The sequence below is a fragment of the Rhinatrema bivittatum genome, chromosome 2 (assembly GCF_901001135.1).
Source record: "Rhinatrema bivittatum chromosome 2, aRhiBiv1.1, whole genome shotgun sequence".
Taxonomy (NCBI): domain Eukaryota; kingdom Metazoa; phylum Chordata; class Amphibia; order Gymnophiona; family Rhinatrematidae; genus Rhinatrema; species Rhinatrema bivittatum.
The window spans coordinates 742,196,195-742,223,096 of record NC_042616.1 but is presented as its reverse complement, the minus strand read 5'-3'; the positions used below and the strand labels follow the sequence as shown (position 1 = coordinate 742,223,096).

Genomic DNA, 26,902 nt, shown 5'->3' with positions numbered 1-26,902 from the left:
CATTTCAACAGCAAAATGTTGATACAAGATCATAAATATAAATTAGAGAATATGTCAACAAATAAGGACTGTGAAGCCCATCTGATCTGCCAAGTTTTATAATGGTATAAATAATTGTGTTATTTTGATATTCTATTTAAATTATAATGTCTGAATTTTTTTGAATTTAATATTACATTTTAGGTGTACATTTACAGTTTGTTAACTTTTCCACTGAAACAATCCATGATTATTTGGAAGTCAGAAGTGGATCATCAGAAATTGGCACGGTTATTGGGAGACTCAGTGGTCCTCAGCTTCCAGCATCACTGTTTAGCACAACACATGAAACCAGTTTGTATTTTCACAGTGACTATTCTCAGAACAAACAAGGGTTCCGTATTATATATCAAGGTGAGTGTATTATGTAAGTTATAACAATACAGTTAACAAGTAATGACTAACTCATTTATTTGTTGCTGTGGCCAATCCATGAAGTATGTGTGAAATTTACATTTGGTCATAAAATATATAGCACAAAATGCCCATAATTGGAATATTTCTATGAAATATTTGGTGGAAGGATTTAATGAGGATAATTCTGCACAAAATGTGAAATGTGACAACACAAAAGGGTGTAAGGGGGTTACCTGCTGGGTGCAAGAGTTACTACTCTTAATAGAAGGCATGGGGATTGCTACCTTTATCCAATAGACCATGATGCTTTTGATGCAACCTCAACACTGCTCTCTGCTTCAATGGCAGAGGAAAGAAAAGGGAATTGGATTCAGACAGCAACCAATGAGGCCCCCAATTGTTATGATAAGCATGGGATAACCTGCACAGAGCAAAGTAACAACCCCCCATACATGAGGATTACGACCCCTTAACCAATAAACTTTGTTGCTTTTGATGTAACTGCAACATCACTCTCTGCTTCAATGACAGGGAAGAAAATAGGGGAATTGGATTCAGACAGCAACCAACATGTGCCCTGACTTTTATGGTCCTGGGTACTGATACTCACCATAAGGGAAAAAGGACAGGACTGCTTCTATAGCCAAGTTCAAAAACAAAGCATGTCATGCAGCATTGTTTGAATTGTCCTCACACAGTAAATATTTTGCTAGAAGTAATATTTTATGGGTTTGACAGTTGCTTGGTTTTGATTATAAATATTACTACCCTTATCATAAGGCTTGTGGATAACTGTTGCTACCTTTGACAGAAACATGGTGTAACTTTTACAGTGCAGCAGATTCTACCATAAGAAACTTGCTGGGCAGCCTGGATAGACTATTTTGTCCTTTTCTACCAACATTACTATGATACTATATTTCATGAAAATGGCTGTGGCCGATAGCCATCAAACTTCTAAGGATATATCTCTGTTGTTAGCATTACAAGCTTGATAATTTTCAGGATACAGTTCCTTTTCCTTTTCTCTAAAGGATAGACTTTAAAAACATATCCGCGCCGCCTCCATGTGCGTGCACTACTTGGGGCACGCACAGGGGACGTGCAATTTTATAACATGTGCGTACCCTACCCTCCCTACCTCTTCACCTCTCTTCCCCAACCGATTTTCAAGGCTTACCTTTTTTTTTTCTTTATTTCAGAATTTATGCCAGCTCCTGAGCTGGTGTAAGTTGCGTGCGCCGGCATCCCCTGCACAGTGGCAAATGGCCGCTGTGCCGGCCGCCTCTAGCTCTGCCCCTTACAGCTCCCCAGACCGCCCCTTTTCTTGGGCCCGGCAATTTTGCATGTAACAGGAGTTTAAAATTTAGCCAGGGATTTAAAATTTAGCAGTTAGCCAGCCAAGTCAGCCTGCTTTCCATGCTAGTATATTTGCCATCTCTTCCAATAATGTGCATTTGGGGTTTTTTGTTTCAATTAATATGTAGTATATACTATTTGGAGATTAAAAAATTTAGTGCACACTAACATTAACAAAATAAAACAATATCAAAAACAATTAAAGAAAACAAAAACAAAATAAACAAACAAAAAAAATTACTGTCCAATTCTTATGTCAGAAGTTTATTTTGGCATAGGCACAATAGTAGTGTGCATAATAACACAAAATCTACTGTGCACATTAGCCACCAGATGAAATATCTCATCCTACCTGGCCCAAAGTGAAAGGGTCCATTCACATAGTAAATTTCTTCCTTCCTACTCTCCCCTCCCTCCCCTTCCCCACCATAGCAATACAGAGCTTCTTCTGGGGCATCCCTGGTCCTAGCCACTCAAACTCCCCTCCAAAACAAAAAAGAAAAGGGGAGGAAAATGAAACAAAACACAAAAGATTTACTCGATGTACACCCGTATACACTACCCATCTGAACTGCTTTTCAAAAGCAGAGTTTCACTTTATCTTGGAAAAGGTCTTAAGAACATAAGAACATGCCATACTGGGACAGACAAAGAGTCCATCAAGCCTAGCATCCTGTTTCCAAAAGTGGCCAATCCAGGCCATAATAACCTGGCAGGTACCCAAAAACTAAGTCTATTCCATGTTACCATTGCTAATGGCAGTGGCTATTTTCTAAGTCAACTTAATTAATAGCAAGTAATGGACTTCTCCTCCAAGAACTTATCCAATCCTTTTTTTAAACACAGCTATACTAACTGCACTAACCACATCCTCTGGCAACAAATTCCAGAGTTTAATTGTGCATTGAGTGAAGAAGAACTTTCTCTGATTAGTTTTAAATGTACCACATGCTAACTTCATGGTGTGCCCCTTAGTCTTTCTATTATCTGAAAGACTAAATAACTGATTCACATCTACCCGTTCTAGACCTCTCATGATTTTAAACACCTCTATCATATGCCCCCTCAACTGTCTCTTCACCAAGCTGAAAAGTCCTAACCTCTTTAGCCTTTCCTCATAGGGGAGCTGTTCTATTCTCCTTATCATTTTGGTAGCCCTTCTCTGTATCTTCTCCATCACAATTATATCTTTTTTTAGATGCGGCAACCAAAATTGTACACAGTATTCAAGATGGGGGTCTCACCTTGGAGCAATACAGAGGCATTATGACATTTTCCGTTTTATTCACCATTCCCTTCCTAATAATTCCCAACATTCTGTTTGCTTTTTTGACTGCCACAGCACACTGAACAGACAATTTCAATGTGTTATCCACTATGATGCCTAGATCTCTTTCTTGGGTGGTAGCACCTAATATGGAACCTAACTATCAGGCCGAGTCAGTAAAGTCCGCAGGAGAGCGGGCGTACTACCGGCATGTGCACAGGCCCCAGGCCACAGGCCACTCTATCACCTCCTTCTGACAGATCTTCGATGAGCCCTCCTGCAGACCTATGGCCACATCCAAATTACTCCAGCTACGCCAGGGTTACCGTCCCTTGTCTGAGTACGATGTAGAGTTTCAGACCCTTGCAGACGAGTTGAACTGGGGAAGTAATAGCCTGCATGGTATATTCCTGCAGGGTCTCTCCCCAAGACTTCAGGACAAGTTGGCAGCCAGGGATCTCCCAGACGACTTGAATGATCTTATTGATCTGGCAGGTTGTGTAGACCGCCGTATCCAACGCAGGTTCCAAGTGAGGAAGCCCGCTCAGAGAACCGGGGGCTCTGGAACCATACCTCCCCAAACCAGGCACTTCCCTTCTGCCTCCCCGGGGCCTCACAATGCAGAACCCATGCAGTTGGACCGGGGTCCAATTTCTCAAGAGTAGAAGAGAAGGCGCCCATCCCAGGACCTGTGCCTGTATTGCGGGGGCAAGGGACATTTCCTTGCCCACTGTCACGGGCGTCCGGGAAACGCTCAGACCTAGGGATAGTCGGGGAGCTAACTCTAGGTAAAACTACATCCGCCTCCCCGTGTATCGCTCTAGTAACTCTACTTATCCTCGAAGGAAACTTCGACACGCTAGTCCTGGTAGACTCCAGAGCCGGGGGAATTTTATCCTCTGGAACCTGGTTCAGCAACTTCAACTTGGGGTCCAACCTCAGAAACCCCCCATACAAGTGTCTTTGATTCATGGGACCCCACTTCCAGGAACCATTTCTACTCATACTAAGCCACTAACACTACGCAGGGGACTCCTACACATTGAGGAGATTTCATTCCTCATCCTGGAGAAATCCATACATCCAGTAATTTTAGACCTGCTATGGCTTCGGAAACATTCTCCCGTGATCTGTTGGGACTCCCTCCAGATTACCTCCTGGGGTCCGACTTGCTTTGATGATTGTCTGGCTGCCCAGGCCTGACCACTGGTACCACTCCTGACAACACCACTGGCACTACTGCCCCAATACCATGCCTTCATGGACGTTTTCTTGAAGGAGAAGGCCGAGTTACTTCCGGAGCATCAGCCCTTTGATTGTGCGATCAACCTGATCCCAGGTACCACGCCACCCCGAGGATGGGTCTATCCCTATCGCTTCAGGAGACCCAGGCCATGTCTGCCTATATCCGGGAGAATTTGGACAGAGGCTTCATTCGACCTTCCACCTTCCCGGCCAGAGCCGGATTTTCTTCGTGGCCAAAAACGATGGGTCTCTCTGCCCTTGTATCGACTACCAAGGCCTAAATAATATCACTCAATGTGACAGATACCCGCTACCCCTGATCCCAGAATTACTAGATCGATTACAAGGAGCTAGAATTTTCACAAAGTTGGATCTTTGTGGGGCATACAACCTGGTCTGGATATGACCCGGCTATGAATGGAAGACCGCATTCAACACACGGGACGGCCACTATGAATACCTTGTTATGCCCTTCGGCCTTTGCAACGCTCCTGCCGTCTTTCAGAGTCTTATGAACGAGTTTTAACAGACATGTTACACATCTCAGTCATTGTGTATCTAGACGACGTATTGATCTACTCGAAGGACCTGGAGACACACCGCTGAGATGTTCAACGAATGCTGCAGAAATTTTGAGAGAACCGGCTTTATGCTAAGCTAGAGAAATGCCAATTTGAGCAGGAGGCGTTACCCTTTCTCGGGTACATTGTATCCTCCACGGGATTCCATATGGACCCCGAGAAGGTTGCGGCCATCAAAGACTGGCCCCAACCCGTGAGAGTCAAGGCACTCCAACGGTTCCTTGGCTTCACCAGTTTCTACCGGCAATTCATTCCTCACTATTCATGATGGTGGCCCCACTGATGGCCCTCACCAGAAAAGGGACCAACACTAGGAATTGGCCAGCAACGGCAATATGGGCCTTTCAAGATTTGAAGACTGCTTTCCTCTGGGACACATGCCTCCATCACCCGGACCCCCAATGCCAGTTTATCGTGGAGATTGACGCCTCCAACATGGCGGTCAGAGCTGTTCTAACTCTGTTGTCCAACAACGGCAAATCCCTGCCGTGCTCATACTTCTCCCGGAAGTTCTCGCCCGCAGAAAGAAACTATGGCATTGGGGACAAGGAGCTGCTGGCCATCAAATTAGCCTTCGAAGAATGGCACCAATGGGTGGAGGGGGCCCAGCACCCAGTGATCGTGTACACTGATCACAAAAACTTGGAATACCTGTGCCGCATCCAATGCCTCAATCCTCGGCAGGCACGCTGGTCACTCTTCTTCAGCTGGTTCAATGTTTCCCTCCGCTACAGGCCAGCATCCAAAAACATCCAAGCGGATGCTCTCTCCCGCACAACAGAGGTTGAAGATACCAGCAGCCTACCTCAGTATACCTCAGTATACCTCAGTATATCCAGTATATCCTGGATCTGGCCAAAGTATCTTTCGGATAGTAGAAAGACTAGAGGGCACTCCATGAAGTTAGCATGGGGCACATTTAAAACTAATCGGAGAAAGTTCTTTTTTACTCAACGCACAATTAGACTCTGGAATTTGTTGCCAGAGAATGTGGTTAGTGCAGTTAGTATAGCTGTGTTTAAAAAAGGATTGGATAATTTCTTGGAGGAGAAGTCCATTACCTGCTATTAAGTTCACTTAGAGAATAGCCACTGCCATTAGCAATGGTTACATGGAATAGACTTAGTTTTTGGGTACTTGCCAGGTTCTTATGGCCTGGATTGGCCACTGTTGGAAACAGGATGCTGGGCTTGATGGACCCTTGGTCTGACCTAGTATGGCATTTTCTTGTGTTCTTATGTTCTTATGCTACGTCCGAGGTGGTTCTCGTGGGTAAGACGGTGGTGCCCTCTTGTCTATGAAGAAAGGTGCTGGCATGGGCCCATGATTCCCTGACCACCGGACACCCAGGCATAGCCCGGATGCTGGAACTATTAACCAAATTTTGCTGGTTGCCGCAGTTCAAGAGAGATGTCGGTCTCTACGTTCGGTCATGTCCTACCTGTGCCCAGCAGAAACCCATGTATGGTCAACCCTGGGGACTGCTCCAGGCGCTACCCATCCCTACCGAGCCATGGGCCCACCTGTCCACAGATTTTATTGTGGATTTGCCCGTCTCTGATGGGAAGACCGTGATCTGGGTCACGGTCGACCAATTCTCCAAGATGGCTCACTTCGTGCCTCTCGCTAAACTGCCATCAGCACCGGAGTTGGCCATTCTTTTCACACAGCATATCTTCCAACTACATGGACTCCCTTTGCACATAGCCTCTGACCGTGGCCCTCAGTTTACAGCAAAATATTGGAAGGCTCTTTGCAAGACATTTGGAGTACAACTAGACCTGACAACGGCCTTTCATCCACAAGGTAACGGCCAAGCCGAATGCACAAATCGGATGCTAAAGGCCTTCCTTCGGGCTTTCATGGGAGACCTTCAAGACGATTGGGTCACCTTGTTACCATGGGCGGAGTTCTCTTACAACTGCATAAGCATTCCGCGACTGACCTTTCTCCCTTCCAGGTGGTCTACGGGAAGACCCCCAGACCTCCCGTGCCTTTGCCTATAATGGTACCATCTCCCGCAGTACAACTTATGGCACGACAGTTACGTAACTCTGGAGAGCCACCCAGGAGAAACTCCGTCTGACAGCAGCCAAGGCTAAAAGATACGTGGACAGGTTATGGGAGCCTGCCCCGACCTTCCTTCAAGGGGAGAAGGTATGGTTGAGTACTAGGAACATCCACTTATGGACTCCCTCTATGCGCCTGGCCCCCAGGTACATTGGCCCATTCATGTTGTTGTAGCGAGTAGGAGCAGTGTCCTACCGGTTACGTCTGCCATCCACCCTGAGGATCCACAACGTGTTCCACATGTCTCTGGTTAAGCCTGTGGTGCTCTCCACATTTCTTGACAAGCCCCCAGAACCTACCACCACTGAAGCCGAGACCGACATCACATATACAGTGAAGGATGTTCTGGAGGTTCGGTTCCACTGTTGCCAGTGGGAATACCTCCTCTCGTGGGAAGGGTACTGCCTTGAGGAGAATTCCTGGGAACCTTCCTCCCATATCCTGGACAAGACTCTTCTCCGTCAGTTCCATTTGGCCCATCCTGCCAAACCCAGACCCCCGGGAAGGGGGTGTAGGAGAGGGGGTACTGTTACGGTCCCGGGCCTTGCCCCAGTCCCTCCATCTACCTCGGGACCGGCCTGGGCCTCTGGGAAGCTCCCCCGGCCAGTTAGGCCCGATCTGGCTCCTGCTGCATTGTTCCCTTGCCGAGGGAGACGCCGCCGACCCTTGGACGCTGGCCATGCCCCCTAGGTGTGTGCACGCGCGGGAGGCCCATCATTTAAAGGGGCCAGTGTGGGAAAACTAAACCCAGCCCTCGATGACGTCAGATGCTGGCAGAGTTATTTAAACCCTGCAGCTGGCCCAAAGCTTTGCCTTGCAACGAGGTTCACTCTTCGGAGTAGCTAGTTGTGCTTCCTGCTTCCCGGTTCCTGTTTGTTCCCAACATCTGACTTCTGGCTCCTGACCTTGCTTTGTTCATCGATTCTGGCTTCGGCTCCTGTTCCTGGTTTTGGCTTCTGATATCTGACTTCTGGCTCTTGACCTTGCTTTGTTCATCGACTCCGGCTTCTTCTCCTGTACCTCGTTTTGGCTTCCGACATCTGACTTCTGGCTCCTGACCTGGCTTCTTTCTCCGACTCCGGCTTCAGCTCTCTTCATTCTGCAGGTATCTGGTTCTTCACTCGCCTGGAGATTTTGTCTAAGTCTCAGCGGCTCAGGTCCATACGGGCTCCTCCCAGGGGGGGCCGCGGGCTTCCAAAGGTGAAGTCTCTTCTGACCTCCTGGGCTCGGCCTAGTCATTGGATTACCTCGTCGGACTGCTCTTCTGGTCCTTGGTCGCATAGGATCACACCTAAGACCAAGAGGCCTGGGTCCCTACGGGCTTCTCCTGGGGGGACCTCGGGCTTCCAGTGGTGAAACCTTCTCTGGATTCCTCCTCCAGCACCGCCTCCCGGCTGTGATGTCCACTGTGGGTCCTCCTCGGTGCTTCAACATCACTCTCAGCCGGCATAAGGGTCCATGTCTATAATATCTTCAGTCAGCTTACAGGCACATGGAGTTTTTAGAGAGAATCAGTAAAAGAACTTCTAAATAAATTGTAGACTGTTGAGATAAAGTTTATTTTTTTGAAAAGTTTGAGTTTGAGTGACACCCATTCATATTCTAAATGAAGAAAAGAGAAAATTATAAAGAAGATTAGTGTTTTAATTCATTGTGATTGTAGTAGAAAAGCCAGGGAAAGGAAAGACTAGGAAATTTACAGGGGTTAAAAGCAGTAATAGAAGAATAATTTCAGATGAATCCATGATAGGTTGTAAATTGATTTGGATAAATGTGAGTCATTCATTTGCTGATTTTGATAAATCTAACCATTTTGGTTGAGAACGCATTGACCTCTTGGGTGAATTTTTTTAGTTTGTGTACAGAGTTTAAAATTGCTTAGTTTACAGGTTGACCTATTGATATTGACCATGTATTTATTTTGCAGTTTTATATACAATATGCATTATTGATGATTGTTTTTTAAACTACTCTGAGTGGAAAGGGTTGGGGGATCAAAATGAATACATTGAATTTTGTGCTTAACTTGAATCTAGAGTTTACTTTTCACTTAGTCTGGATGTGAATAATTTAAATTCACACATATTCAAGGTACTCAATTTTCATACTTTCTTTGAATGCTAGTGTGATGATTGAGATTCTGTGCCTCCTAATGGGGTAGATTTTAAAAGAAGCGCGATCAGCCTACTTTTGCTTGCGCATCAGACTCAAGCAAAAGTACGTTGGATTTTAGTAGATACGCGCGGAGCCGCGCGTATCCACTAAAATCCTGGATCGGCGCGCGCAAGGCTATCGATTTTGTATAGCCTGCGCGCGCCGAGCCGCGCTGCCTCCCCCCGTTCCCTCCAAGGCCGCTCCGAAATCGGAGCGGCCTTTGAGGGAACTTTCCTTTGCCCTCCCCTCACCTTCCCCTCCCTTCCCCTACCTAACCCACCCGCCCGGCCCTGTCTACACCCCCCCTTACCTTTGTTGGGGGATTTACGCCTCCCGGAGGGAGACGTAAATCCCCGCGCGCCAGCGGGCCTGCTGCGCGCCGGGCCGCGACCTGGGGGCGGGTACGGAGGGCGCGGCCACGCCCCCGGGCCGTAGCCACGCCCCGTACCCGCCCCCAAAACGCTGCCGACACGCCCCCGGAACGCCGCGACGACCGGGCCCGCCCCCCGACACGCCCCCGACACGCCCCCCTCCGAGAACCCCGGGACTTACGCGAGTCCCGGGGCTCTGCGCGCGCCGGGAGGCCTATGTAAAATAGGCTTCCCGGCGCGCAGGGCCCTGCTCGCCTAAATCCGCCCGGTTTTGGGCGGATTTAGGCGAGCAGGGCTCTGAAAATCTACCCCAATGTGAATACTTCTTCTGTAATATCTCCAGCTTCTACCAGCCTAAGGGAAAAGAGACAGGTTCAGGAATTGAACCCCAGTTGTCCTGCACAGTGGTACTGCTATTGAACCCTCAAATTTGCCAATTTAAAATTATTGAAGGAATGAATAAAAAGAACAGATAAGTCAATGTATAAGAACTATGAATATAAAATATTATTCATGAATCACCTTGCCAAGTAGTTCATCCAGTTCATGGGCTTAATGAAATAAGCTCATACATAAGATTATTGGAATTATACTAAGCATACAAAGACCAAGGAAAGGGTTGAAAAGAATCTTGAAACAATTTTTTTTTTTTTACTATTTTTAGGCAAATCCCAAATGTGAAGTTTGCTATTTTACTATGAAATCAAAAGCTCCAGTTCAATCAAATAAGATCTAAACTTATGTTGCAACGTTCAAAACACAATTATAACCCAGCTTAAACTTGGAATAAAACTTACCTTGCAGCATTGGGACTTGCATACAAAATAGTAAAAATAAAAAAAGTAATGATGATTTGTGGCTCTTTTATTATAATATAAGCAGGTTTAATTTGCCACCTTTATGAGTAATAACCTTACATGTATAGATTTTTAGCAAGTGTGTTTTTTTCATCAGGCAAGTTTAGAGTGATTTCTTTTGCTGATATTTCTGTTTTTCTATTCTTTCATTATATGCAGTCTGGCTTGATGCAGTTTCCAACTGCATGCTTTTATTTATGGTCACTTTTTATGTATTTGATGAGGGTCTCTCTGTATGTGTGACTGAGATAATGTATTCTGGCAGCTTGTAGTTTCTGTGTAAGGATCTATTGCAGCCTGGTTTGTTCTGTTTTCCTAATAAGGGCCGGATTTTAAAAGGGTTACGTGCGAAATATATGCTTGTAACCCTTTAAAACCCCTCCTGCGAATGCCGAGCCTATTTTGCATAGGCCCGGCAATGCGCGCAAGCTCCGGGACGCACGTATGTCCCAGGAATTGAAAAAGGGGGCTGGGTGTGGGCAGGGCGGTCTGGGGGCGGGGCCGGAGCATCCAGGCACAGTGGCCATTTGCCGCTGTGCCCGGGATCATGGGCTGGTCATCGGCCGGCGTGCACAAACCTACGCCTGCCCAGAGGCAGGCGCAACTTCTAAGTTAAAGGTAAGGAGGGGGGTTTAGGTAGGGCTTGGGGGCGGGTTAGGTAGGGGAAGGGAGGGGAAGGGAGGGGAAGGAGGGGTGTGGAAGAATAGTTCCCTCCGAAGCCGCTTCAATTTTGGAGCGGCCTCAGAGGGAACAGAGGAAGTCTGCATGGCTCGGCGCATGCAAGGTGCACAAGTGTGCACCCCCTTGGGCGCGTTGACCCCGGATTTTATTACATTGCACGTGGCTGCGTGCACATGTTATAAAATTGCGCGTAGATTTGTTTGCGCAGGGTTGCGCGCACAAATCTACGCCTGTGTGTACCTTTAATATCTGCCCCTAATTGTTTTAGGGCTCTGTGTAATATTTGCAGTATTATCTATTGGCAGGTAGGGGTTTTTACTGTTTAAGTGCTGGCAGTTAGGCTGGGTTTTTTTTAAGTCTTTTTATTTCTAATTTTCAATTATACAAGCATTCACTTGAAGCAGAAATAGAAGATGATTTCACTAATACAATAAATAAACAAGTGAAATACATTTAAGGAAAAAAGAAAATCTGTGTGTCTTCAATTAGTCCACAAACTGGGGGAGGGGGGGGGGTCAAGAAAGAAAAACCATCAATGATATGACAAACAGGAAAATAAAAGAAAAAAAGGAAATATTACAATTACCAGCCATTACCTGTGTTGACCATATTAACATAAACACCCAGAATAATAGCATTTATCCAGTATCAACATTCCCTCCTCCCACCAACTGTTTAAAAGCAGAGCTGTGAGGGTTCAACAAAGGTATAAATAGCTTGTTGAAATTTAGTGATGCACTTACAAGGAAAATGAACCACAAAGAAAGCGTCAATTTGTATTACTCCGGCACATTTCCAGACATATTTTATGTCTCTCTTGTGCTTTTTTACAAACATCAGGATATATCCTAATTAGAGCCCCACAATTATGAAAATATAATCCCAAAACAGAGTCCTTATCCTGTTCAAATAAAAATGAAATTGGTAATGAAGCTTTGGATATTTCTTCCTCCCTCATTCTCTCCAAAAAGGATATTAAATTCAAGGAGACTAAAAGGGGTTCACTAGGAAGGGAATTAGCAGCTTATCATGCAGCCTCCCAGTAGGTAAATATTAAATTTTATTAACTGGAGGAATAGCATTTTCTGGCATTTTAAGCACCTCAGTCAGATAACATTTAAACAATTCAAGAGGGGATACAGTAAGTGTCTTAGGAAAATTAATAATCCTCAGATGCAAATGCCACATATAGTTCTCAAAGTGTTCAGTCTTCTTACTCATAATAAGCTTATCCTTTACCAAGGAGGTCTATGTGGCAGCCAGCCAATTAATCTCGCCACATTCCCAAGTTACTTCCTGGGCTTGAGCTGTAAAGGAGGATTCCAGATTCTGAAACTTTTCCTGTGTGTAAGAATGGCTTCAAAAGAAGAAACACTCTTGTGGAGGGAAGCGAGGGCCAAGTTGATAGTGTCGAGAGTAACTGTCTTGGGCTTGTCAAGAGGTGGGAGAGCCAGGGTTACCAATGGGGGAAGAGGAAAGAGGTTTTCCATTCCATCCAACTCCCCAATCCCAAACTCACCCCTGGTCCTTCTGCAGCAGAAAGAGAGGACGTCACTCCTCCAGTCACTACCACCACACTCCTCCGGTCACTTACATAACTTGATTCTGAAGAGCTGTGGAATGGCATAGGTGAAAATTTTACTCCACGTGTCCAAGTGTTTAGAATTTAAAAAGTTGAAAGACGGCAACTGTAACCTGACAGGATCCCGAAAGGTTAATAGATTCCATGCTGCTTATCCCAGGGATAAGCAATGGATTTCCCCATGTCCATCTTTATAATGGTATAAGGACATTTCTTCAGGGAACTTATCCAAACCTTTTCAAAAACCAGCTACACTAATGGATTTTGCCACATCCTCCGGCAATGAATTCCAGACTTTAATTATGCATTGGGTAAAAAAATGAATTTTCCCTATTTGTCTTAAATGAATTACCTATTAACTTACAGGCTGATATAGTTAGGGCGCGTAAGAAAAAGTGCGGCAATGCCGGGTGCCCGCTCGTTTGCTGCACACACAGTTCGGATCACATACCGCTCGATACAGTATTTAAATGGCATGCAAATGCAAGCCGAATCCAAAGCGTGTCCATGAAGTGCAATACAATTTACTGGGGCAGCCAGTGGCGAAAGCGGCTTCCAGCAGCCCCGCCGGCGAAGGTACATGAACGCACGTCCAACTTGGGCGCTCAAGCAGCGAAGGTGCATGACGCACGCCGTGATCTGAGCACCCGGATGGATGTCCGAGGTCACGGCGTGTGCTCATGTGCCTTCGCTGCTTGAGCTCCCAAATTGGACATGCGTTCATGCATCTCCCCTCCTCCCGAGGCACCAACCGCGGCTCCCCTGCCTCCTGGGGGCAGCCGGGGGCGAAAGCGGCTTCCAGCATCCCCGCCGGCGAAGGTGCATGAACGCACGTCCAATTTGGGTGATCAAGCAGCGAAGGCACATGCGCACACGCCGTGACCTCGGACGTCTATTCAGGCGCTCAGGTCGCGGCGTACGCTCATGCGCCTTCGCTGCTTGAGCGCCAAAATTGGACGTGCGTTCATGCACCTTTGCCGGCGGGGCTGCTGGAAGCCGCTTTTGCCGCCGGCTGCCCCCAGGAGGCAGGGGAGCCGCAGTGGGCGCCTCGGGAGGAGGGGAGAGAAGACTGGGGCTGCTGGAAGCATGCAGTAAGTTTACTTTTGTTACAATTTCTATTTGCTTTAATAACATGACGAGTCGATTTTCGCCCTGCACCTTGCTTCGGGAGGGGGGGAGAGGACTGGCAATCCCTGATGCCTGAGCATAGGAGAACCAGGCCCGAGCATAGGAGAACCAGGCCACACCATGTTACTCGCTTGCTCCAACCCACCCACTTATTTGACCGGAGCCTGCCTATTGCTGTCACATCCCTCTAACGCCAGGGTCAGGGTAGGCGGTAAATTAGCGGGTTAAAGACGCTACAAAACAGTTGGTTAAAAATGCGATAATCGGGCCGCATATTACTGTATGGGAGGGAATAGCTAATCCGATCGTTTACATATCATATACATGCCGCGGGCGGAAAGGGATACGCGTCGATTTATAGAAGCAGTAAAGATTGGTAAAAACGGATAGTGAATCATAGGGATGTGTATCGTGTGCCCGATCGTCTTAACGATCGGCTTCGGCTAGAGGGGGAAAAAAATCTGATCGGTGGTGATATGAATCGGAATTGGTTCCGATTCACATCGTTATTTTTTTTTTTAGTGAGGCCCGACCCTTTAAAATTGACCCATTTCTTTCCCTCACCCTCCCTCACCCCCCTCCAAAACTTTTTACGATTACCTGGTGGTCAGTGGGGGGCGCGGGGACCGATCTACCACTCTCGGTCCATTGGCACCATTTTGGCTGCCACTCAAAAATGGCGCCGATGGCCCGATAAAAAAAAAACCCCACCCGACCCTTTAAAAACAACCCTTTAGCTTCCCCCACCCTCCCGAGCCCCCCAAAACATTTTAAAATTACCTGGTGGTCTAGTGGTGGTCCCAGGAGCAATCTCCTGTTCTTGGGCCATCAGCTGCCACTCATAAAGATGGCACCGATGGCCCTTTGCCCTTACCATGTGACAGGGTATCCGTGCCATTGGCCGGCTCCTGTCACATGGTAGGAGCACTGGATGGCCGGCGCCATCTTTAAAGATGGCGGTGGCCATCTTTACGACGGCGGCGGCCATCTTTAAAGATGGTGGTGGCCATCTTTAAAGACAGCGCCGGCCACCTTTAAAGACGGCGCTGGCCAGCCAGTGCTCCTACCATGTGACAGGGGCCGGCCAATGGCACAGATACCCTGTCATATGGTAAGGGCAAAGGGCCATCGGCGCCATCTTTATGAGTGGCAGCCGACGGCCTGAGAACGGGAGATCACTCCCGGGACCACCACTAGACTACCAGGTAATTTTAAAATGTTTTGGGGGGATCGTGAGGGTGGGGGAAGCTAAGGGGTCATTTTTAAATGGTCGGGTGGTTTTTTTTTTAATCGGGCCATCGGCGCCATTTTTGAGTGGCAGCCAAAATGGTGCCAATGGACCGAGAGTGGGAGATCGGTCCCCGTGCCCCCACTGGACCACCAGGTACTCGTAAAAAGTTTGGGGGGGGGTTGGGAGGGTGGAGGAAGGTAAGGGATTAGTTTTATAGGGTCGGAGTTGGTTTAGGGGTTGTTTTGGTGTGCCGGTTTTCCCCGCCCTCCCCCCTCCCCCGATTTACGATTTTTCACGATAAATTGGGGGAATTTCTATTGTATCGTGACTCTTAATGATTTTTGATGATTTTAAAAATATCTGACAATTTTTTTAAATCGTCAAAAAACGATTCACATCCCTAGTGAATCGCAGGTTAGACTTACGAGGCCAAATTGTGGGTAGAAAGCGGGTTAAAAACAGGGTAACCGCGGCAGCGCTTTACTGTATCGACCTGTAAATTGTGTGAGTCCCTAATCTTTGTACTTTTGAAAGAGTAAACAACCGATTCACATTTACTGATTCCACTCCACTTATTATTTTATAGACCTCTATAATATCTTCTCTCAGCCATTTTTTCTCTAAGCTGAAGAGCCTTATCCACTTTCCTCATAGGGGAATTGTTCTATCCACTTTATGATTTTGTTGCCTTTTTCTGTATCTTTTGAGGTCCATATTCAAAAACTATTTAGATGGATAATTTAATAGTTATCCTTATAAATGGCTTTCTCAGCTTTATTCCGCACTTATCTGGGTTCTAAATTCAACTAACTAACTAACTATATAAATAAGTATATTAATTCTAGCTGGTAAATAAGAGGGTGCGCCAGGGGCAGGCAGGAAGCATTCTGGAGAGAAATGGAGTTAGCCGCATAAGTTAACTGGCTAACTCTGATATTCGGATTTAGCCGGTTACCTTCTGCAGCTAACTCTGGTCGAGCTGTAGGGCTGTCCTAAAGTTTTCCAGTTATATATAAGCAGCTAACTAACAGGCCGATACAGTACAGTGTGCTCCGACGGAGCGCACTGTTAGCCGGCATTTGGATGCGCATTTTCGATGTGCTAGCTTTACCCCTTATTCAGTAAGGGGTAATAGCGCGTCCAACCCCCCCGAACCTAATAGCACCCGCAACATGCAAATGCATGTTGATGGCACTATTAGGTATTCCTGCATGATTCAGTAAGCTGCACATTTTACTTTCAGAAATTAGTGCCTAATTTAAATACATTTTTTTACTGTATCACGAGCGCACAGGAGAGTGTCCTGTGCGCACGCTGGGAGAGCGGGCGCTCACCCGCTCTCCCGCATTTTTTACTGTATCGGCCCGTAAGGGGGTTATTTTCCAAGTCGCGTTATGGGCTTTTCACATACGAAAAATGCCTTAACGCATGCAAAAAGCACCATAACGCATGGTGTGTTGCTAATTTAGAAAAGGGGTGGAGTTTGGAGCAGGATTTCTAGCCAAGTGGGCTGGCTTTGTGAAGGCATATCACACAGTTTTAACACAGCAAATAACTGCACCTTTTTCATTTGTGTTAAACTGTGTGACATGGCTTTATTGTATTTTGTGATGTTTTCACACATAGTATTTTTAGTCTTTTAAGTTGAGAGTGAGAGAGAGAGAGAGTGCACCTAGCTATAAGGCCCTTATGTTACCCAGGTAGAGAGTCCATCAAGCTAGGTTGAGAGAACATTGTACAAATCTCATCTTTGGTTGAGTTTTCTCACTCCAAAGGAGTGTACTGTTCTGTTCATATGTCTCACTCTGAATGTCAAAGTGGCCCCTAACCCCTACAGTAATACCTAAACCTCACCTCGAGTAACTAGGTAGGCCTCCTGTAGATGTATAAATACCAAACTAATATAGCCTTATAGCTAGGAGTGCTCGCTCTCTCTCTCTCTCTCTCTCTCTCTCTCTCTCTCTCTCTCTCTCTCTCTCTCTCTCTCTCTCTCTCTCTCTCTCTCTGAATTAAAATTGCAACACTTACCACAAAGTGTGAAAAAGTTATTGCACTCTGCAGTAATACCTATGCAAAGCACTAAGATAGTGCACTTTGCAATAGATAAGCTATTACCATAAAACACACCCCTCTTGCTATTGCATATGATAGTCTGATGAGGATAGCTGGGTATATTCAGTGGCGTGACTGAATAAACCCTGAAAGGTAGCCAGTTATATATAGCAGGTTAACTAACTCAGCAGCTGAATATTGACCTCTTTGTTTTCATCTACATATAATGCAAGCTAACTCCAAATTTGTTAGAAGTTATCCAGCTAAATGAATATTTGGGCACTAAAATTTAGCCAGATAACTTAGGGGTGTGCTGGGGGTATTTTAGGAATAACCTATCTAGCTAAGTCTGGTCATGCCATAGAGCTGTCTTAAAGTTAGCCAGCTGCACTATTGAAGATACCTCCAAAGTTAGACAAGTTTATCTGGCACCTTTGCTATCTGGACAGTAACTAAATATGGACCTTTCTGCTGCAGGTACCCTTGGAACACATCATTTGACAAACTGCATTCTTTGCCATTTTCTATTAGATTTGAATTACATTACATTGCATAAATAATAAAAAAGCATAAGTGTTAAATCTTCTCCCCTGTGGTAAAGTATATCATTTAATGCATGTGCAGTTTGCAATCCAGGTCACAAAAGAGCTGAAATTGCATTTCTTGCTTTTATTTTTCACCTTAGCTTATCAGTTACAGAGCTGTCCTGACCCTCGCCCATTCCGTAATGGATTTGTGATTGGAAATGACTTTACTGTAGGACAGACTGTTTCTTTTGAGTGCTTCCCTGGCTATTCTTTGATTGGAGAATCAGCACTTACTTGCCTACATGGATTCAGTCGTAACTGGAATCATCCTCTACCAAGGTGTGATGGTAGGTATTAAATAAAGATTTTATCTAATTTTCCTTATAATTTCTGTCAGTTTTCACCTGTACTATATAACTGACAAGAATATTTTTTTCAGAATGCTTACATTATTATTAGCCATAGTTATATTATTTAAAAAAATTACATTCAATCAAACAAACAAACAAAAATATATATTTACAAAGTGTTCCAATGGCCCTCATTTTATAAGAAGTGAAATATTAGAAGAACAAAATCACTTTGAAACAGATAATTCATTCTATCTGCCAGTTTTACAGTCTGTGTAAAGTGCAGCATCTCCCAAAGACACATGGCAGCCCATGTGTAATTATTATGTTCATAACATTAGAGAACAGATTGTAACTCTCTCTTAATAGAAATTTGTAAAGTTCTGTATTCCTTGAATATTGTTCAGCTCTATATAACTGTATATAATGTTTGAGAATGTTGTCACGTCTTTGACAGTGCACAAGTTGAGGATTATGGAATTTCTGGTTTCAAACTAAGCACAGTTAGTAGTATTGTGTGTCTTCCGCTAAATCACTTTATCTTCCTATGCCTCACTTTATCCACCTGTATTTGGATCATAAAAATCTTTTGATTGCTTTGACTGTAAAATGCTCTATGGTTTTTGTGAACTCCGGAAAGGCAGCTGCCTTGCCTTATGAGCAATCTGACCTCCTCAAACCCTCCAGTTATACCCCTTGGCATAACAGACTGATAGATCTCTGCAGGCCCACCCCATTTTTTACAGCTATTAGCAGCAAAACTGAGGTAACTTGCTTCATGCTCCTCCTTAGGCAGAATCACATTATCTGACATAGAACTACCCCAGACTTTGTTCTCAAGGAGACAAGATTAACCTGCCAATGTCAGAAACCTGCTGTTGCCACTCAAACTTGTTGTCCCAACACCAAAAACCAATGATCTAAAGCACTTATGTTTGTGTAATACGGTACTTTCATGCCGGATATGACGAATGACTGAAAGTACTGTATTACAAAAACAATTTTTTTTTTCTGGTAAAATGCTATTGAGAGATCTGTTGGGGTTTTAAGAACCTCTAACAACTATTGCAGTGAAAGTGGAGAGACAGATTTTTCAGTAGAGTTGCACTGAAATGACTTATTTTCTTAGTGTACACAGTCACTCAATAAACATCATCCATAAACTCTCTGTCCTTTGATGTGACAGTGACTGAGTGGCCTCTGTTCTCTGTGTGTGTCCACAGTAGGGTGTACAAACATTATGACACTAAACACCTCTCCTCACTGGTGATCTGCTTTAATAAATCCCTTTATGTTACTGGCATCGAGAAGCAAATCAGGCAATGAGAGAGGAAGTAGAAAAGCTTATCATCCAGAGATACCTGGAGCTAACACCAGAAGCAGTGATGATGATGAGAAACCTCCTACCAAGCACAGAAGGAGTTTATTTTTTTGACATGTCTAAAAGGTGGAATTTAATTTCAAATAAATATAAGGGGGGGGGGGGGGGGATATGCTAGAGAGGCAGGGTTGGCTGAGAAAGTGGATGAGCACCGCACTCCCTGTACTGTTATGACCAGTGTCTGCAACAGATTGTCACAGAAATTCCTGATTCAGATGAATCATACGAGGGATTGAGGAATTAGAGGAAAGGAATATTGAAAGTCTAATAACTAGGGATGGGTTTGGAGAACCTAGTTATTAGCATAATATCTGGTGAGCAGAGCCAGGCAGTGAGTGATCTTGTCAGGGCCAAGATCATTCCCCAGGATTAGTAGACAGTTGAGAGAGTGAGAGACATCTCTGGCCTTTTAACTTCTGTTCTACCCTGAATCCCAGAACCCAATGATCCAAAGATGGGATCCCACAAAACATCACAGGGTGGAGATGATTTACCATTATGGAAGATCAGTATTTTGCATAATGCATTCGCTATTGAAAGGCCATCAATAGAGAGAAGGTGCAGGGCCATCTTTCAAACTGGGGTATAAGAACATAAGATATTCTTTATCATTTTAAAAAACAATATTTCAGGATTCAGGAAAGCCTTGTATTAGTTTGGGAACCCTGTCCTCAACTCAAAGTAGCAACACTGCTCACCAAGGCAGAGAGGAGTAGCAGCATCCATTTCACCAGCAAGAATGTTATGCATGCCTACAACTCCCTGATGGCACACTGGAGGCATCTTGATGAGGCAGGGTCAGGCACCAGCTATAGTGTGTGTGTGTGGTGGGGGGGGGGGGGGGGGGGCTGTGCACCCGCAGGACACAGGTGGACTGTGCTGTACAACCAGGTGACGGACCTGAGCCATACCATTGTCCATCTCTTAGTGGATATGATGGAGGGCTGGAAGGTAGGCCAGAAACACATGATTACTCTAGCCTTTTTTTTTTTTTTTTTTAATTGCTGATGGTGGCAGGAACATAAGAGTAGTGAGCCATGGGTATATCAGAAGATCCAATGCTTTGCACACTTGCTGCATCTGAAAATGATGGCCTCCCTGGGGCTGGGGACAAAAGAAGGTGGCAGTTTTGTCTTGCGGGAAATTTCAGAGAGGTATAGGAAACAGTGTGGCATTTTAACTAGAATCTGAAGGATGAGAAGCAACTTCAAAAGAAGCAGGACGAAGCCTGGGCACCTATACACCAGTTTATTCAGGATATAAGCAGCAGGTGAAATTCCATCTATCTGATGATGTAGAGATTAGTGGAGCAAAAGACACTCCTTCATGAGCTGTCTGTGGATTCCAAGATTGGTGTGGATTGCCCCGTGGGTCATCAGAATCTGTTGCACTTAATGCAGGCAGTACAAGTTCTGAAGCCCTTCAAGGATTCCATGAGGATCTGAATTGAACAGCTACCCTGGATGAGGTCATCCCCATAATCAATATCCAGAAGAAAAGGTTACACAGTCTCTGACAAGAACAAGAATGGGCAGCAGAGGTATTAGTACTCATGGATTCCATGTGGCTGCAAATGCAAAATTAACTCAAAACCTTAACCCTTGCATGCTGTTCCACGGCAGCAGGAGATGATGGGATAAATGACTCCAACTGCCCGGGAGGAGGTGTAGGAAGGTGTGGTGCCACTGATTGGATTGAATCCCTGCCTGATCCATTCACTGTGTGGAGGGTCAAAAGCTGTGTGCGGCCCGGAAAAAAAGTTGTGCGTGGCCACGCACACATGCAGTTTACAGGGAACAGTGTTTAGTACCTTACTGTGTCGCTGCTAGTTGCCACTCTTGATTCTGCTCACCAAATTGCTTCTCATGCCCCTCCTTTCTTCTGGTTCAGTGCCTTGCTATGCTGTTGACATTTGTCACTCTTGTTCCTCGTGCCTTCCCTCTCTCCTGGTTATACTGAGGGGTTTTTGACCGCAAAAAGGAAAACATAAAAAGAAAAGAAAAACCATTTTCTTCCCCTGCCCCTTTCTGGCCTCTGTTGGAAACAGGATGCTGGGCTTGATGGACTCTTGGTCTGACCCAGCATGGCAATTTCTTATGTTCTTATGATCCCTTGGGATCTTGGAACCTTGCTGCTGCTTCCCACCTGGCCTGCTCCTTTTTATCTGCCTGTTATCTGGTTATGTGCCTTGCTATTTTGTTAGATCACTGTAGCTGCCTAACCTGCTCTATCTATCCTATCTCTCACCTGGTTGTAGTTGGGTGTTTTGGTCATCCCCAAAACACAAAGGTCTATGTTCAAAAGCAGTTTATGGGTAATTTTCAAAAGAATTAATACATGTATATGTAACTACTATTGTAGCAATTTTCCAAAGCCATTTACCTACATAAAGGGCACTTAGGTGGGTAAATCCTCATGTTGCGGAGTGCCCCTATTTTCCCCTTTAAACCTGGGCAGGACAAGGCTAGATGCTGGTCCTCCTTAATTCCCATAGAGAGAGAATGCTCTATGGGTGGGACCCTGCTGGGCAGGGAGAATCATGAGGGCAAGACCAACTAGAGGGAATAAGTTTGTGAGCCCAGCTGAGCTCGGGATGCCCCATGTCTCCAGGAATAGGAGCTCCTGACCTTTCTAGGAAGCTCTGCATGGTAAAGAGTACTGAGAAGGAGGCAGTCATTGTGGATGTTATTTGCTGTTTAAGTTAATAAAGTGAAATTGTATGAGAACGATATTGGAGTTAACATGCTTACTGCTCCCACCCACAAGATATTGCTCAGCCATCCTCACATCGCATAAATTGCACTTACATTGATAAATCATATAGATAATTCAATGGCATATATTGTAGCAATTTCTTAAAGCCCACTTACAATGGTAAAGTCCATTTACATATGTAAAACCTATTTTTTAGCGTGCAAATCCATTTTAAAATCAGAGCCTTAACTAGCTAAGTCAGAAGTTTATCACCTAAAGGAATATTTGGGCACACATCTAGCTAATAAGTTAGGTGGCTAGAATTTTGTTAGATAAGTTAGGGGCATTCCAGGGAGGTAACTGAGAGGAGCTGAGTTACTCTGCCAAGTTAACTGACTAATTCTGATATTCAGAGTTAGCTGTGTGACTTAACTGGCTAAGTCCAGTTAGGCCAAAGAGCTGCCCTAAAGTTAGCAGCAAACTTTAAGATCATCGGCTATATTATTTAATAGTGTGGCTGCACTATGGAATATACCTCCAAAGGTAGTCAAATAAGTTTATCTGGCTAACTTTGCTATCTGGATTGTGAATGAAAATGTGCCTTACAAAAAATAAATTGTTTCCCTCCCTGCCTTTTGGATGCCTTGTTGATATAGGAAACTTACTGCTGCTTCTTCTCTTGCCCATTGCCCAGCCTTCTCTTCAAGATCTGATTCAGTAGCCTTGCTATACTGTTAGGTCAACTATGGAGCCAAGCCTCTTTCTCCTAATCTATCACGTGGTTCATTTCCTTGCTGTGTGGAGGCCTCTCCTCTTGTTGGACAATTCTTTACGATGTGCCTGAGGGCATTGATGCCACTCCTCTGGATCAAGACAAATCATTTCTCTGTTTTTGGCCTTTTGCCTTTCTTTCTGTGCCTTGGGGATCTTCATTGCTGCCCTTTGTCCCTCTTTTAGTCCCTTTGTGTCTTCATGCCAATATGTCTTCTGTGTTTCCTTTCCCCACTTTTGGTGCATTGTGGTCTTAATGCCACTTTTTGGGCTTCCTTCATCCTTCTTTTTGGGATTAGTGGTCCCTGCTGCACTGTTCTTGGTTCCATTTGGTGTCTTCATGCTACTGTTTTTAGTAACCCTGCTTTTCTCATAGAGTCTTAGAGTGTTCTCACCTCTGTTAATGCTTTGCCACTCTCACAGTGTCTTCAGCAGTTCATGCCGCTGTTGGTTCCACTTTTCACTGCTTTTGGTGTATTGGTGTACTGATGTCTTCATGCCTGAAAATTTCATTAAACTTGTTTAGAAAACCTGAATATTAGAGTCCAAAATAGGATGCCCTGCATTTCCACTGACAGTAATTGAAACAACATAATGAATAAATTGAATGAACTTGGGAATTAAAATGACCAAAATAATTAAAAATGTCAACTAATTTAATATTGAAGCAAACCAAATTTTTTTTAGGGCACACATCTGTTATTTATTTATTTTATTTATGTGTTTTTTTTTATACCGAAATATTAATCTTGACCTTCACTCCGGTTTACATAGCAGTTTTTTGTTAAAGTTTCAGTAATACAGATATCCACCTTATGATTCAAATTTGCTCATTATCATGTAAAATTAAGCAGATGAGCTCATTGACATATAACCATAATACTGTGTCAAACAACGGAGGGTAAAATTCACAGAGTAATCAATGCAAAACTCCCCACATGGACTTGTCACTAATATTTATAATAATAAATGATGAATGACCATTCATGATAGGCACTACCAGACAATGAAAGCCTTCTTTGCCTTATTCTTAATCATTGCTCAACCTTCTACTCAGTTCTTTTTGTTATTTTTTTAAATACATTTTTGCATTTAAAATTGACTTAACTTCAGCGCTTGAATCCTTCATCAACCACCAGAAGTTGCCCCAACATGGTTTTGTGTTTCATAATAATATATTGGGGAATGCAGATGAAGCCTTTAAATTTCTAATAAGGATTGTACAATAGTCAAAAGTCAGGACAGCATCTCAAATTCCTTTGCCACCTTCATGTCTCACCTCTCATTCTACAGCTTCCATTTCTTTGAAAGAGGACCACCTCTTCTGCATGGAAACCTTGGAAATATTTAAATGTCTATCATATCCCCCACTCCTGCTTTTCTTCTAGGGTATACATGTTTAGATATTTCTCTATTCCAATAAGCTTTAGAACGAAGTCCACTGACCATTTTAATAGCTACTTCTGGACCATCTCCAGAAGTTTATATCATTTTGAAGGTGTGGTCTCCAAAACTATGTACAATATTGCAAATGAAGTCTCACCAATTTCTATTCACCTTCTTTCTTCTGCTGCCCATTCCTCTATCTGTGTACCCAAGCCTCTTTCTAGCTTTTACTGTCATGTTATTCACATTTTTTGTAACAATGGAGTCAAAGGCAGGGGCTTGAACCTTTTTCCTAGGACTGCTTCTGACTCTTAACATCCTAATTACATGATTAAACATCAGTCCCTATGACTAAGAACTTCCGGGAGCATCCCACAACATGGACGGTTAATGGCTCGTGTATCAGAAGCAAGGGAGGGGAGGGAAAGGAAGGGTAGGTAAGTGGGCTAATTAGACCAGGTTCAGGGGTGAGCCCAGGGCTAGCAAGTATGGGACTGGTGGGATGAGTGTGGTAGTTGAGCACAAACCCGAGCAGGCGCCCTGATTAATTAGGTATTTAGACACCTTCATAAAAGCCCATAAGCAGGGAGGATGGGCTTGGTTAAATTATGACAAGTTTCGGCCGAGCATGACAGAAAAAAGCTCCATCTCCTGGAGACTCCTAGTCTTAGACCTCTGGTTAGATGAGATGACATCAGGTGTGAAAAAGCCAGGGTTTAATTTTCGGAGAGCGAAGGTTAGGCTTGCTACTACTAGTGGGAGGAGGCGTGACACATGCAGCCAAGGTGGGCCACTGCACCTGGGCCCATTGCAAGTTCAGGCATACCTGCTCATCCTGTGCCACTGGTCACCCAGTAACTCAGAGTCATTTGAAAAAGGGACCGTAGGCAATGGGGCTCCCACCCACTTTGTGAAGCAGATGGGATCGCCGCCATCCCTGGTCAAAATTATCAAAATGGTGCCATTACTCAAGCATTACCCCGAAAGTGAAATGGCATTACAGATCAGCCTTGGTTTCCACACAGGTTTTAGGATTCCCTGCTCCTGGGATTCCCCTGCACATCATTTCCCAGTACATAATGCAAGCTCGCTATCCTCGCATGAAATTGAGATGGAGCAGAAACTTTCTTTGGAGATGGTGCTAGGCAGAATCAAGCGCCCCTTTCAGTCATCCCTTTTCCTAAAATCATTATATCCCCCTCTAGGAATGGTCCCAAAAAAGGAACTGGGGAAGTTCATACTCATTCGTAATCTGTCATATCTCTTAGGTAGCTCGGTGAATGACCTGGTTGACCCGCAGTTGTGTGCAGTCTCATGTGAATCCTTGGATTCTGTCATTAACATTATCAAAGAAGCAGGTGTCCACGTGGTGATGGAAAAAGCTGACATTGAGTCTGGTTTTCATCTCTTGCCAGTACATCTAGACTTCTTTCACCTCCCGGGGTTTACTCTTATATTACTTTGACAAATGCATCCCGATGGATTGCTCAATTTCTTGTACGTAATTTGAGTTCTTCAGCTCTTTTGTACATTGGGTTGTTGAGCAGTGATAAGGATCCTCAAGAGTAGTAGACTACCTGGACAACTTTGTTTTTGTGGGAAGGGATGCACATGAATGTAAACATCTTTTAGCAACATTTCAGAGTGTCACAGCTGAATTTAGCATTTTGCTGCCATGAGAAATACAGAAGCACCAGCCAGGTTCTTGGTTTTTCTGGGAATAAAGTTGGATGTATAGGCACAATTATCCAGATTGTTGGGTGTTGAGGCTGCGGGAGGCAATTCGGGACATGTGCTGGGCTAAGAAGTTGACAGACACTGTGCTAGTTTTAATCCCTCACTGGGCTTCTAAGCTTTGCCTCCAGGGTGATCCCTATGAGTAGGGTTTTTGCCCGCAGATTTGCAATAGCACCAGAAACCATCATCATTTCAGAGTTTCCCAGACAATCAGAGAGGATATGCAAGTCTGGGATCATTTTCTGAGGGAATTCAATGGGGTTGCATTTTGGCAGGACTCTCCCAAGAGTAGCAATGAATTTGATGCTTCCAGAGGAATCGTTTTCAGCATATATTTTAGAGGCCCTTGGTGTACTGAGGCTTGGCCTGCAGGCTGGCACAAGTGTAGGTTAACTCAAGACAGTGAAATGCGCCAATGTTCTATGGCAGCTGATCGCTTTTGAGAAAAACAAAAGGCCCGCCAAACAGTTTGCCACTGTGGATCTTGCTATACCTTGGTCCTTGCACAGCAGAATGTAATGAATTAGCGAGTGCACCAGTATAGGCCACATTAATCTCTCACCTTCCCTGGCTAGAAATATATGAAAGTCAAACAAGGCTTTGCAATAGTTCTTCTTTGTTTTCTCAGCCAAAAAACACAGGATCAACTCCCAAACGTCAGGGGGCCAAGTTGCCAGACCTCCGTGGGTGTCTGGGTTGTGCACTGCTCTGCCTCTAGGGAGAAGAACCTGAAAGAGGCCCACTTAAAGTGGGACAAAGAATCAGCTATATTATTTTCAACACCATGGATATGCACAGCGTAAACATAAGAACATAAGAACATAAGAAATTGCCATACTGGGTCAGACCAATGGTCCTTCAAGCCCAGCATCCTGTTTCCAACTGTGGCCAATATCCAGGCTAGAAGTACCTTGCAAGTACCCAAACACTAAGTAGTTCCCATGCTACTGATGTCAGTAATAGCAATGGCTATTTTCTAAGTCAACTTAATTAATAGCAGGTAATGGACTTCTCCTCCAAGAACTTATCCAATTCTTTTTTAAACCCAGTTACAGTAATTGCACTAACCACATCCCCTGGCA

At 44.7% G+C, this 26,902-nt stretch overlaps 1 protein-coding gene across 1 annotated transcript in view; it reads left to right on the top strand.

Moving 5' to 3' along the window:
• Positions 1 to 26,902, top strand: part of CSMD3 (CUB and Sushi multiple domains 3) — a 3,551,396-nt gene that overhangs the window by 2,812,785 nt on the left and 711,709 nt on the right. Inside the window, 2 exon segments of the mRNA XM_029591914.1 lie at positions 184 to 393; positions 17,660 to 17,848. Coding sequence (XP_029447774.1) covers positions 184 to 393; positions 17,660 to 17,848 — 399 coding nt within the window.